The sequence below is a fragment of the Physella acuta genome, unplaced genomic scaffold (assembly GCF_028476545.2).
Source record: "Physella acuta isolate Inbredline_101_S28 unplaced genomic scaffold, ASM2847654v3 ptg000600l, whole genome shotgun sequence".
NCBI classification, from domain to species: domain Eukaryota; kingdom Metazoa; phylum Mollusca; class Gastropoda; family Physidae; genus Physella; species Physella acuta.
This window is the reverse complement of record NW_026732119.1, coordinates 682,037-697,531: the sequence shown is the minus strand read 5'-3', so window position 1 is coordinate 697,531 and position 15,495 is coordinate 682,037. Positions and strand designations below refer to the sequence as shown.

The following is a 15,495-nucleotide window of genomic DNA, read 5'->3' as shown; positions in this document are numbered from 1 at the left end:
AAAGGTGAATGTACGAGTGTATTTTAATTTTAGGTCCCTCGGATAGTTAGTGAACACATTTTAAATTGTATTCAGAGATGAGTTTACTTATTGTAATAGTTCATGTTAATTAAGATGTTTGTATATGTGCGATAATAAAATATATGCAGACCTACAGAGACTGATCCAAGAGCTAGAAATGAAAACTTACTTTAAGATCTCGTGCATAGATCAAATAGGAAATGTAGAGGTATTTAGAATAATCACTAATGCGATTGGTCCCTGTTTATGTCCTGCTAAGTATCGTAAAAACAAAACAACTCAGGTAGTATGGACATGTACCACGAGCTGTCTATCAAAAACCTTCATGCGGGGCTCGCAACAGGCGGGAGTATGCGAGGAAGGCGCCGAATTTCGATGGATGACTTCAAGGAACGGACTGTTTAGTTTTACATGAATTTTATTAAACAAAAGTACATTTTAAAAATTCTTAGTTATGATGCCATGTTGTTTAGCGAGTGTAATCAATGAATCATCAGATTCACCCATTCGTCTGATTGCCCCACATATAGCATAGGTCTTGTAAGATCCAGTCATACGGCCTGTAGTCTCATCAACCTCTGTAATGTTGATCTGGATAGAAGCATGATCATTGGCACCAATGATACTGTTACTGGCAGAGAATTGGTGAGGAATCAACCAGTGTTTCTTCCAGACTTTTTTCTCCGCGGGGGGGGGGGGAGCGGTAGACTAATGTATCTTTAATGTCTATTATATATGAGAAGTTTGATTAGGTAAGCGACAGAGCGAATGGATAATATTGTTTAAAAAAAATGTTCCCATGGCTAACGCTTACATGTCTAATAAAGTCAATGGTTTTATAAATCTGTACACATTGGATTTTTGCCATATGTGGTGGGGAAAATAAGGTTTTAGTGTTTTAAAGCAAATATTTTCAGTGGCAGCATTGGTACTGTAGAATTATGAATAACTGAAAAGTACAAAAAACAACAACTAAATAGCGGCGTATGATACGCCGCGGGTCGGGTCGTATGATAATAATTTAATAAACATTTTATATTTTACTTGGATTAGTTCAGTCGCTGTGTTTTGTTTTGGTAATTGGATTGTGATATTATACATATAAATAAAATACTATTGTTTATCTATTCATCAGTGTTTCTTTCAGACTTTTTCTCGGGAGGGGGGCGGGGGGGGGGGGGGGAGAGGGTGCCATTTGAATTTATTTCTTTTGTGGGGGGGGGGGCTAAAATTTTCGGGAGAGGAGGTCGGACACTGTAAACGTATATATTTTCTATATACATTCCATTTCGTTGTCATGTAAAACAATAGTTTGACTTTCGTAGTTTTACTTTCCCTGGCCACTCCGATTGACATTAACAAGGGGTTGAGGGTTGTTTTTAAAAATTATTCAAAACGGTTTTTCATCAGTTTATATTTATACATATTTTTAATAATGTGAAACTAGTTGTAATCGAGGGTTCCCAATATAGCTTTGGTTGTTACAAATGTAACTATAATTATATCGCTTGTAATATTTTTTTAATCTTGTATCATTACATACAATTCATACATTTAAAAATATATGTATGCACATGTTTAGAATCCATGGCAAAATCCATAAACATTATACATTGCATTATTCTTGTATGATAGAACAGTTCGTTTGGTAGTAGGGCCCTATATTGTATCATTAAATAGAAACATCTATATACTACTAAAAGTCAAGTTTGTTTACATGTTTGAATATTTATTTTTTTGTTTTTTTGTTTTTTTGTTTGTTTGCCTGATTGACTATCTCGCATGGTTGCACTCATCGTGGAAAGCTGTAAAATAGTATGTAGGTAGAGAAAAATTTTTGTTTTAAGACAGACTGTTAATCACACATTTATTTAAAGACGTTAATTAATTTATTGATTTTTTCAATACGCAGAGTAACCCATTTTTTTAAAAAAGTTTAGAACGACCACTACACTCGGCGGGACCGTGACGTCACAGTTTTTTGTTTACTCTTTAGTACAATAAAATGGCGGCGTCTATCGAAGAAAATTGTGTTCCCATTCAAAAGTTTAACGCGTTCTAAATCTAATTTTCTGTCGGTCATAACTTTAACAATACGTCCGTTTGCTGTAGTTATTACGTTCCAACACTTATATCAATTTTAAACTGTCTTTTTTCATTTAGTTTTAAATTTCTCTAGATCTAAAGATCAGCTGTCGAAGGAAAGTTATGAATCTAGCCTAGATCTAGATCTAGCCTAGATCTAGGTCACTAGACTCAATGTAAATTCTAGATCTGGACTTAATGTAAATTCTACATCTAGAATCTATTTCAGGCCTTAATACATCTAGAATCTATTTCAGGCCTTAATTATTTTATATAAATCTTTGTTTGGCTAATTTAAGATAAAATTTAATTTGAAAGTTACTAGATTCTACTACTAGACTTAGATCTAGATCTATGCGCGGAGACTCAAAAGTATAGTATAAAAATTCATTTGTGACGTCACGAGTAAATAGCTAAGTTTGTAGCGTAGTCCGCTCTCATGCGGGTGGTACAGGTTCTAGACCAATATGTCAATGATATTTTTTTTCAATTTTTTTTTTTTAGATGTGAATGATAAAGTTGCCTATCTGAACTTGGCAGGATACAGGGCAGGTGAAGTAGAGTTCATCTGTTTCTTTGTCCTAAGCATATGAAAGGATAGTGTGGTCAGAGACATGCTCGGCTGGAATCGTTTTTTAAACGATAAAAACAAGTTGTCTGAGACTTGGCGGGACACTGGGCAGGTGAAGTAGAGTTGAGTAGGTCACATGTGACGTCAGTATATGAAGGGATAGTCCGAAATCGGTGTTTTCGGTGTTTTTAAAAGATAAGAAACATATTTTTGAATGTGGGGTCTGTTTTTGTGACGATAAGTGACACTGCAGTAGCGTAGCGAGGAGGGGGGGGGGGGCGGGAGGGGAGGCGGGGGGGGGGGGGGAAGGGGAGGCGGGGGGATGTGGAGGGGGGGGGGGGCGGGGGGACATATGTTGGGGCGCCAAAATGGTTTGGAAAAATAAATTGAAAGGTTAAGGGGGGTTCAAATCGAAAGTTTGAGTGGGGGGGGGGGGGGGTTGCACATCAAAATTTTGAGGGGGGGGGTTGAAAATCGAAATCTTGGGGGGGGGGTTAAAATCGAAAAGTTTGTCCCCGGGCGCCGGGAAGGCTCGCTATGCCTCTGAGTGACAGACGTGATGTTTTTTGATGGGTGACCCCCGAAACCCACAGTTATCCAACGGATGACGGGTATTCTAGTATTTAGTTAAAAGTGTCACATGTTACGAAACATATCATCAATACTCCTGGGGGTCGGAGTGGTCGGGCTGGTAATGCTCATGGCTGCTTCACCGACAAGTCCCTAGGTTAAACCCCTAAGTAGATGAGTCTCGATAGCTGGAGACAACAACCCATCTAAGACAAAAAACTTCAACATCAAACAGCTACGGCTTTGTAGTTTGTTCATGAATGGACACATTTTATGAGAGAAAATCCAGAAATAAAAGTTGTATAAAGGGAAAGTTTTAGCGGCTGGACAACGATAGAGAAAGTAAAAGCCGCTATACATAGTGCTGTGCTTCATATACCAACGTCCCAGACTTAGGTTGACTCTACTTCATTCGCACATTCAGGTTCTAAAAAGGAACTTTACTGTCCCAATGCATCACTATAAGACATTTGTTGCGACACACAATATACATACTGCATGTATGTTCGTGTGTGTACGTATGTTTGTGTCAAGCAATTAGTAGTATGGTTAGGTTGGCTTGGTTCGTGCAAGCAGGGGTCGGCAACCTTTTGAGACGGAAGAGCCAAAAGTTACAATCTACAAAATTTCCCAGACTTTAAAGAACCACTAACATGTGTATGTGCACTTCGGTAGTGGAAAGCTTGGAACCATTGCCACAGGGCTGGCCACAGCATAGTTGTGGGGCTGGACCTACTGCCCAGAGACTGACAGCTGTCCACATACACAATAGCCATTATCATTGATTTTTTTATTTTGTTTAAAGTTTTTGTTTTTACAGTATAATTATTTTTTGAGTTTTTAAAATTAAAGAATTTATTCATTATGGCCCTAGAGCAGGGGTCGGCAACCTGCGGCTCGCGAGCCGCATGCGGCTCTTTTGATATCAAGATGCGACTCTCCAGCTCCTTGCACAAATACTAATAATCTTAATAAAAAAAAAAAAAAATATTTGAATTAAAAAAATGTTAGTGGCTCTTTAAAACCAGGGAAATTTTGAAAATTGTAACTTTTGGCTCTTCCGCTTCAAAAGGTTGCCGACCCCTGCCCTAGAGAGCTGCATATTGACGTCAAAAGAACCACTTGTACTCGCGAGCCGCGAGTAGTTAGGTTAACACAAACACAAGAATTTTTTAAAAAATATTTTGAGAAAACCACATATACAAAGGAGAGATTGATTAAAATAAAGGAGTTCATTTTATTAAAGATAATTTATCTTACATAATTATGAGTTTCGTACTTTAATTAGTGTATTGATTTTTAATTTTAGTATCAATAAACTTTTAAAAGCAGACAAAATTAGTAAATGAAGTTTAAAAGTACTTATAGAAAAGTAAACAAAATCAACAAGGATTTACATAAATATTATATTTCAACTGAGGGATTGGTTTATTTATTAATTTTATAACATATTTTAAAGTTGTTTCCCTTATTTGTTTAAACTATAATATGGGAAGTAACTAAATGAAACCAATATAATATAGATCTATCAAGTTGCATCATTGCTTTGTTATATAGAAGAATTAATTAAGAGTTATGTTTACGAGAAAAGGGCGGAGCATTGTAAGAACGATTAATTTATTTTACCATATTGAAGGTAGACCTACTTTCCTAAAATAAAGAAGCTACATATTTGAAACTATGAGAGTTTTCCAAATTGTTAAAAAATAGTAATCATCTATATATATAATTCTCTTCTGGGAGCCGTTAGAAAACAAGCTGCAAGCGCCTCCTTGCAGTCCCCTCTCTTTCTCTCTATCACTATCACCCCCACCCCACCCCCACATTGTCTGGTGAGCTGTGACACGCTGTTTACATTTTACAATCATAGAGACGGGTTTGGTGACGGCTATTAGGGGCATTTTTTAAATTTTATAAATTTAAATAATCACTGAAGTTCTAACTGTTGATTTTACTCTACAAATAGTGTAGGTGAGCTAATTTTATGTTAAAATAACTAAACTTTGTTGATCCTGAAGCGATTCAGTTAATATTCGATAACTTTTGTTTTTATTTTGGTACGAAAAGTTAGGGACTGTTGCTTTGCATGTTTTTCCAGGAACGAACAGCGGTCTATGTTTTACAAAGATTTAACAGTGGTCTATGTTTTACAAAGATTTAACAGCGGTCTATGTTTTACAAAGATTTAACTGCATGTATGGAAAATAAAAAAAAAATCATACACTGCATAAAAACTTACTCTAAGATGTGTGTGCGTGTGCGCATATGTGTGTGTGCATGTGTGCGTATGCGATTGTACGCTTGCCTGAGGCGTGTGCGCGTGTATGTGTGTGTGTGTATTTATTAAGTGTTGTTTCTTGTAGGTACTTTCATTGTGTACATAAAGACAACAAAATGGTTGCTCAAGGAATTATCTAAAGAATAACTCATTTGTTTTAAATTTCCATTTTCTATCTAATTAGTAAATTGTTAAATTTTAAACGTTTCTGAAATTAAACAATTCCAATTATTTAAAAAAAACTGTGTGCATTGCAACAAATTAAGCGTTATCGGCCGTTCTCTCTCTTTTATTTCTTAAGTGAGATGTCATTAAAATGTGCAACCGATAATATTGATATAACCCAAACTTGACATAGTTTAACTGCGCTAATTCAATATTTCCTATTGTATATTCCCAACAACCATGTATATGTGACAGGTGAAGAAACTATGTACGATACTACACTACATATACCATATCCGCCAAATATTATACACGCGAGTTATGTGCTTTATGTCATAGAGCAGGGGTCGGCAACCTGCGGCTCGCGAGCCGCATGCGGCTCTTTTGATGTCAAGTGGCGGCTCTCAAGTTCCATGCACAAATATTAGAAATTATTGTATTATTTTATTTTCAAAACCCATAACAAATTATATAGCCTACTGTAAAGAAACACAACTTTAAACATAATAAAAACACTAATCGGCGAAAAATGAGAATTGGGGGGAGTAGAGAGTATTCGGACAGCTGACAGCCGCTTGGGCACCAAGCCCAGCACCACAGCCGTGCAATGCTTGCCACTTCCCGAGTGCCGACTTTTTCGAACATCGTTAAATGGAGAATGTTATTTTATTCAGAATGCATTTACCTATCTGTCAGTAATCATGAATTTGACATGAGTGACGTAGTTTTTTTTAGTTATTAGCTTCCTACGGTCGAGCTGGGTACTGGACGGTGGAGTACGAGTTTACCCTGGGCTCTGTGGGGTGGAAGATAGGCCTGGTGAGAACCAAAGGACAGAAGCGACCGATACACGGTAATTAAACCGATATCCAAGCCAGTCAGTCGGCGCTTGCCGTGTTGAGGCCTGCTTGGCTAATGGGATACACTCCCTGAGCCGGTGATGTCGGTGATGTCCGTATAGAAAAAAAAGTAAGGAGCTTCTAACGTGGATTTGGATAGTCCTATAGTTGTTTTTTTTTATAAGTAAGTATATCATATCAGAGCTAGCTAAAATAATTTAATATGTTTTGTGCGAAACATGTGTATGTTTTATATGAATAAATATGATTTCACATTTAAAGCTACTTATTTTAAATAAAAAAAATAAACGTATTTGCCTAATCCAAATCAAATACCAGATATTGAAATAAAAATGTTAGTGGCTCTTTAAAAACTGGAAAATTTTGAAAATTGTAACTTTTGGCTCTTTCGTCTCAAAGGATCATATACACAGGATTATTGTATTTACTGAACTAAATATTAATACATCGCAAAAATATTCTATTTACTGTTTTATCTTCTGATTATCTTTCGCAAAGGTTAAGCAATTTTAAGTTGTGGTATACTTACATAGCCAAAAAACAAATGTAGTTACTTTAATATTGATGTGTTGGCCTTGTCAAAGGGTAGAACACTCGGGTCCCGAAAGATGTCCCTGAGTTTACCCCGGGTATCTAACGGTTTTAAAAGGTAATTTTAGTTACTTTATTTACTTTACTGTTTTGTTGCAATAAGTCCTGCGTTTAAATCCTGAATGAACATGACATATTTTTATGTGGTATTTAATTTTACATTTTTGTGTGTGTAAATATCGTTTTATACAATATTTCTTCCATGTAGACAATTTCATTAAAATGTTCTAAGTTGTAGCTAGTAAATTTTATTTTAAAAAGTGCATTTTTTTCCGTTGTCAGACCGGTGTTACCAAATATCGACCTTAGGAAATACAATAGATCAATGACAACTTTAAATCTGCATGTAGTTGTTAGCTATTGTGTTGTATAAAATATTTGAAGTGGTTAGTTGTTGGGTTGTATAAAATATTTGAAGCGGTTAGCTGCTGTGTTGTATACAATATTTGAAGTGGCTAGCCGTTGTGTTGTATAAAATATTTGAAGTGGTTAGCTGTTGTGTTGTATAAAATATGTGAAGCGGTTAGCTGTTGTGTTGTATACAATATTTGAAGTGGCTAGCCGTTGTGTTGTATAAAATATTTGAAGCGGTTAGCTGCTGTGTTGTATACAATATTTGAAGTGGTTAGCTGTTGTGTTGTATAAAATATTTGAAGTGGTTAGCTGTTGTGTTGTATACAATATGTGAAGCGGTTAGCTGTTGTGTTGTATACAATATTTGAAGTGGCTAGCCGTTGTGTTGTATAAAATATTTGAAGTGGTTAGCTGTTGTGTTGTATAAAATATTTGAAGTGGTTAGCTGTTGTGTTGTATAAAATATTTGAAGTGGTTAGCTGTTGTGTTGTATAAAATATTTGAAGTGGTTAGTGGAGATCTATATCGGGATATAAACTAGATGGAGGTGTGGGTAGAAAAAAAAACACTACAGAGTGATTCTTATGTAAATGTTAATACGATTGTAATGCATATATTATCCTAACCATATCTCAATGTATCAGCTATTCTTACTCTATCTAATTATATCGTTATTTTTTTTTTACTTTATCGTATAGCGTATAGTGATGTCGTGGTCGAGCGCTAGGGCACACATCTCGAGTTCGAATCCTGGTTCTATCAGATCTGAGTCCACCCATCCTTGATTGGTACCTAACCCTGGGCGGCTGGACATAGTGATATCACTCTCGTTAGGGGAACTAAGGCGGCTGGGTATAACACTGTAACCATGTTAGGAAAATAAAGGTGGCTAAGTATAACACTGTAATCGAGGTTAGGACATAAAAGCACCTGAGTATAAGGCTTTGCTTCATCCATTTGTGATATTTTAAAAATGTGAAAGTCATAGTGTCCACAATCATCTAAGCTGAAATGTTAGTCATCTTTAAGGTCATCTTGTAGGTTTCGCAAATGTGTTTAATGGTGTATAATTTGTTGAACTTTTAGAACATATTCCAGTGTTGAAAATATAAATATTTAGTAATACATATTTTTCCGATTTTTAAACTAAAAATCAAGGGAAACAACTTACAACTTTGTTGTTTAAATCATTTACAATTGAAGTACATTAAATTGCAATAAAAGGTACAAATAAATGATTGTTGTATTTTCAAATTAATATATCGCAATCAATATGTAATTTAAAATGTATAAGTAAATTAGTTTAATATGTTCACATTTTAGAAAATGTGATGTTATCTTTTTCTTGTAGAACACTAAACATATACAATAATGAAATGTTATAAAAAAAGAATGATAAAGTTATTCATTAGTAGTTCCCTTGCAATTATGTTTCCTATTTATTCTTGGTATACACATTTTTTTTTTTTTAATAATGTATGGATACTAAAAAAGCCCAAACAAGAACTTTTATATTAATTGACAAGAACTAGATGGCAGGATTAAGTAACATGAATAGTAAAGTAGCATTTCCTTTTCAATCCTGACGGTATATAGGGCTATTTGAAGTAGAGTTCCCTTGTTTTTGTGACCTCGGCATATGAAGAGATAGTGTAGTCAGCAATATGCCCAGCCGCCTTTACTTTCCCTAACGTGAGTTAGGTACCCATCAGAGTTGGGTGGGCTCAGGGACGGTCTAATGACTTGAGACTTACGGGTTAGCAGTCCAGCTCTCTACCGCTAGACCACTCCGTTCCATTAGCGTGAATCACTGGATCATAAGGGTGGACTGCACTTTGATGAATTTACACTAGAAAATCGTTCCGAGAATTAAGGAACACATCAACATTGTTCTAAATATAATGTACACAAGCTGCGAACTGATTCCAGGACCTCACATAACTGAAATAAGAAACACATGCCATGAAAAAATACCATTGATGTATATCAACACCAATGGTAAACTATTTCAAATGGTGATTTATGAAACGTGATTAACGATACTTATTTTAGCTTGTTCAGTATGTGCAAAGTCATTTTTTCAAATGTTAAATTAATGTCTGTAAATGATCTCGTAATGCCCATAACAATATTTTACTCACATGAATAAACGATTAAATAAAAAATCATTTGAAATTTAGATTAAACTGTTTCCAAACATCAAAAAAAAATATATATAATGACTTGTATTTTCTACTTGTCATAAAAAAAACACGCCCTTATGAAAAAAACCACCATTATAAAAACTATAATGTTGTACCTGTTTGATGTGTTGAGAATCGACGCTCCACTACCGATGGAACGTGAACTGTAGCTATGGTGTGCTTGTGTTAGGCCTAGGCTGTGTGTGGGCTTGTCTGCTGTGTATGCGTTTTTTAAGGTTTGTCTTTTGTAGTAGGAGGAAATCGGGTTTATGTTTGTGAATTAAGTGTCTGATGTGTTTGTCTTTGTGATGTGTGCTTTGTATGCTGAGGGTTGTTATTGTGAGGCTATTACTTACGATGTTTGTTTCTTTTTATCTTTTAATCCTGGTTCGCCTTAGTCTGCTTAGGGATCCATGGAGAGGGTGTGGATTTTTTTCTTGGGTTCTTTCCTTTATAGGGTGGCCCCTGCTAGGGACTTTAGGGGTTTGAATAGGTTGGGTTACTTTTATTTGTTCTGTGGTTTCCGTTGGTTAGTCCGTTTTTCCAACAGTTCTTTTATTGAAAGTATTGAAGTCCACGATTCCCAAGATGACGTGGTTGTCTTAATGGCTTCTCTGGGATCTTGCTCGACATCTGGGATGTTTCTCACAGAGTCATCGTTTGATGTATTGGGCGATTCTTCTCTTGTACTTGCTTCACCCTTAGACAATGGTTTCCTGAATTGTCGACCCTGATATTATCTCTATCTCGTACAAATTGACTTTTGCAGGCCGAAGGCCCGTGCTAAGTCGTGTTGCATAGTTGGCATATGGTCCGTTTGCCATTTAATTGTAGAAGTAATGTATGGGTCTAGATAGTGGGGTGGATCTTTTGTAGGGGCACTTGGGCAAAAATCTACCCTGACTTGTCTCCTTTTTCTACCTTGAGAATAGTGACATTTGAATCTTCCTCGGCCAGCGTTTCCATAATTTGGCTAATCATATTTTCTGTGATCTTGGGAGGGCCCACATTAAGTGGCCTCTTTGGCCATTTTTGTCTGCATGAAGCAGAAGTAAACTTTTACAATATTCAGAGTGTTCAAGCAGTTCATACTTATGCAGATAATTAAAAATCTCTTCACATTTGAGGGTAATAAACCACTATTTAGCTTTGCCGAGATTGTAGACGTTTGTAATCACTCTTTGACTGACATTCAGCTCATACGAAATTAAGTCTTCTATGATAATCTCATCCATTCGCTTTTCTGTTTTCCCTTTCAATACTGCTGTAAGAGTGTTTTTTGGGTGCTGTCCAGGGGCAACAACAGGGATTTTTTCTGGTTGGATCGACTTACTCACGTTTGAAATGCGTGGTACGAGTGTATCCGACTGTTTCTGGGATGTTTTCCTGTCTGTCTGCTGCCATATCGATGAAAGGAATTTGTCCACTTCTGTAGGGTCCCGCTGTGCCATTTGGAAGGAGTTGAAGCGAACGGTTAGATGAACGGTTGATGAGAGTTGGTTTGTGGGTTTTGGTGCGAGAAGAGTATAGACCTTTTGAGGCGGAAGTGCCAAAAAGTTACATTTTACAAAGTTACCCAGTTTTAAAAGAGCCACTAACATTTTTTTTTCAATATTATGGTATTGGATTAGCATTTTAGTTTAATAAATTAAAAATTAATGGGTTTAAGTATGAAATGCAATTTATTTATATGGAAACATACACATGTTTCGCACAGAACATAAGAAAGTATTTAGCTAGCTCTGCTGGGATAATAAAATCAAATAATATAACTATAGCACTATCCCTACCCCATTTAGAAGCTAATAACTAAAAATATGTCACTCAAGTCAAATTAATGCACACTGGCACACACAAATTGCCAACTGAACAAAATAATTACTATTGAAAATATTCGAAAAAATTAAAGTTGTGCACTTCGGTAGTGGAAAGCATGGAACCACTGCTACAGGGCTGGCCACATCACAGTTGTGGAGCTGGGCATTTTGCCTAAGTAGTTGCCAGCTGTCTGTATACTATACACTATACTACACCAATTATTAGTGTTTTTTATCTTGTTTAAAGTTGTGTTTTTTTTTACATTATAATATTTTTATGAGTTATAAAAATAAAATAATATAATTATTATGGAATTGGCGAGCCGTACCCTGACATCAAAGGAGCCGTATGCGGCTCGCAAGCCGCAGGTTCCGACCCCTGGTATAGAATAACATCGAAGCTACTGCATGCTATGAATTTGTTTGTATATATATATATTCCACTTACATGCCCAAAACAATATAAAGACAACAATTACAAAGTTAAATTTCTCTTCAATAAATATTATTTTACCTTATAAAACTGTAGTCTTTCTATGTTTTAATTTGAAATAAAATTGTATTTACTGCAAAGTATACACATTATGTCACTGTTGAAAATTATTAAATTTAAATAATGTCGTTAAAAAAATATCAATTACAATTTGTTACATGTATGTTTGAGTATAATCTATAATATTTACATATATTTTGAGGACTTTTAAGTACTTAGTTGTGTAGTTTCCCCTGGTAATTTAAAATTTACAAATTGAAATCATTTAATACACATTTTAAAAGTAAACATTTTTTAAAACTTTCAACTTTGACGTCAAATCGCAGCATCTAGGTTGTTGGCTGGTACAAAAATCGTATTTATGTATTTGTATATCATCTATACATTTAAAATAAATTGATTAAAAAACATGTGGAAGAACAGCTATAGATATGTTTGAAAATGAAGAATGTTTGATTTGAAGCGTTTCATTGTACCGAAAATAGTCTGGCTTCGTATAATATTTACATCGAGCCTATCCGCGGTGTATAATATGCCGCTATTAGTTGTTTCTTCTACTTTTCAGTAATTCATAATTTGTGAATTTGACAGTACCAATGCTGACATTAAAATATTTGCTTTAAAACACTAATCCCCCCTCCCCCTCCCCTCCCGTGAAAGAAGCCTCCTCTAAGTTTAAAATAGTTTCATAATTTCAAACTAAATTGTCTGCCCCTAATAGCCGTCATCAAACCCGGCTCTACGGATGTAAACATTTAGCGTGAACCACAGCTCACCAGACCCTGTGAGGGGGGTGGGTGTGGTATCGACAGAGAGGAAGAGAGGGGACTGCAACGCGCGCTTGCAGATTGTTTTCTAACGTCTCCCATAAGAGAATTATATAATATAGATATGTGTTTTATTTAATCCCAAATTTCTTTCATCTATATTTAAAAGCCAAACCCCCTCAAACCACCATGCCGATAAAAACAATCCATTGAATCACCATTTTATTACACATGTGCATTTTCACGTTTAAAAACAAAATTGAAATTAGGCATTGTGTACTATGTAAACAATCTAAAATGAAGGAGAGTCAGAAGGAATTATTATGATTGTTAATCCTTATCAGTCCTCACAAGCCGATGTTGAAAACTGTAATACTCAAGCGAATATTACAAGGTAAACTGACGCTGTAAATTACATGTCTGAGGCAAAAAAAAAAAAAAAAAGTAGGGACATTTTTTTACAATGTTACATTGAAAAAGAAAAAAAAATACCCTTCTATCATTGAATCACCCATTATTTACGCTTTTACATTTGAATATACTATCACTTGTAAAATAAGTAAATGTTGAGATTGCTAAACAATCTGTCACTGTTAAAACCATGCTAGAAGATTTGGGTATGGATGAGGATGAGGATGAACCTGTCCCACTACCTAATGTTAATGCTGCTATATTAAAGAAGGTAATTCAATGGTGTACCTTCCATCGGGATGACCCTCCACCACCTGAAGATGATGAAAACAAAGAAAAAAGAACAGATGATGTTTGCTCCTGGGATACAGAATTTCTTAAAGTTGACCAGGGCACCTTGTTTGAGTCGATTTTGGCTGCCAACTACTTAGATATCAAAGGCTTGCTTGATGTAATAAACTATTAGCTCTAGAAATGTTGATACATTTTTATTTTTTAAACATATTTTATTTTTTAACTTTAACCAGTTACAGCAGTGCCGTAGTACATCTCACGTTAATACTATACGTACATGCTGTACATTCTAATATTAGTACAACATAACTATAGGAAAGCAAAGTGTGATATAAACACTATAAGAAATATTCACATGAAAAGTGTGGATCATTGAATGAAGATAAATTTGTTTCAAATAATTGATGTAAAATTGGTAGACTTTTTTTTAAAATGTTATTAATTTAACTAATGACTTTTACTAATTTTTTTTTTAATTTTATAACAGAAATACAACAAAACTGTTGCTCAATGAATTATTTACCAAATATCTTTATTTGTTTAAAAATGTCCATTCTTTTTTTTCCAAAATAAATCATGTTACATTTTAAATGTTTCTGAAATGAAACAAATCCTACTATTAAATAAAAACTGTGTGCATTGCAAAAAGTAAAGCTTTATCGGCTTATTTCTTAAGTGAGATGTCATTAAAATATACAATCAATAATATTTATATAACACAACTGGACATAGTTCAAATTTGCTTACTCACTGTTAAGTGATACCGACATGTTACTCACTTCCGACCCCATCCGCAGAAGGTTGTGGTAGCTCACAGTAAATAAGCAGGAAAAATAATTGTTTGGTCAGGGTATTTTGTAACGTGTTGTGGTGTCCTATTGTGTAACGTGTTGTGGTGTCCTTTTTTTGTAACGTGGTCTGGAGGGAATGATGGAGTTTTTTTTTTCAAGAAATCACAGCTTTAAAATATGTTTTTAGGAGGGGGGGGGGGGTCGAGTTAAAATTCGCTGAAATTAACACTTTTGTGTTATGTTCTATATGTTCTAACACTGTAATTGTGGCATTCATATATTGATTTTATTATGTACACACACACAATCACACATACACACACACACACATATATATATATATATATATATATATATATATATATATATATATATATATATATATATATATATATATATATATATATATATATATATATATATATATATATATATATATAGATATAGATATAGATATATATGTTACCGAGTCTATTTACTTGTAGTGCCAAATGTTACCGAATGTATTTACTCGTGCTATCTTTGACCAGCACACAACATCGACCACAATACAGATACTCGGAAGTGCAGGTTTACATTGATCTCTTTATTACATGAATCAATAGAAATGCTCCACATAACAATGCATCAATGTTCCACAAGAATACAATGAACCAACTGACCCCCACTGTCCTCACTTGTCCTCACATATCAGAATGCACGTGTCCATCGTTGCTATTCTCACAAATCAAAACACGTCTCCACAGTTCAGTCTTCAACTCTGTTCTGCGCCTTATCGTCGTGCCGTCCTATTATATCCCACGTATTCGTAATACTTTCCATTCGTTGCCTCAGAACTATGAACTACGCAGCGGCTTTGTGTTCGTTATCAATCCACATCGTTGCGTCAGACTGTATTGCGTTCTTATCAATAGTCTCTAGTAACTACACTAGTTACATATATATATATAAATATATATATATATATATATATATATATACTGTGATCACAAGATTAGGTCACTACCTCTGTGCCTGTCTGTAAGCCGTGTCTTAGAGCTTGATCTAGTTGCCTCTTAAACCCATGTTTTAGTTGTTTTAAATGTTTATAAATTAACTTGAATCGCAGTGTGCTGTTTTTTTCGGCGGCCCAATATGCGACGGCAAAAATGACCATAAGCACCCAAATCCCCCTCCCCTCGTCTGTCCGTCCACAGAGAGCCTATATTATTCGAACCCCCTCCCTGCTCCTCCTTGTGGACGTC

General features: G+C 35.1%; 2 protein-coding genes across 2 annotated transcripts; one reads left to right on the top strand and one right to left on the bottom strand.

The window, feature by feature from the left end:
• Positions 1–459: 459 nt before the first annotated feature.
• On the bottom strand, positions 460–11,129 carry LOC131947576 (uncharacterized). The gene is made up of 3 exons (XM_059308821.1): positions 10,882–11,129; positions 10,577–10,714; positions 460–652 (listed from the first exon to the last, which is right to left on the bottom strand). Exons 1-3 carry the CDS (start codon positions 11,127–11,129, stop codon positions 460–462), a joined length of 579 nt encoding a protein of 192 aa, XP_059164804.1.
• Positions 11,130–13,323: 2,194 nt separating this feature from the next.
• Positions 13,324–13,632, top strand: LOC131947575 (S-phase kinase-associated protein 1-like). Its single transcript, XM_059308819.1, has one exon. It carries the CDS (start codon positions 13,357–13,359, stop codon positions 13,630–13,632), a length of 276 nt encoding a protein of 91 aa, XP_059164802.1. The 5' UTR covers positions 13,324–13,356.
• The last annotated feature ends 1,863 nt before the right edge of the window (positions 13,633–15,495 follow it).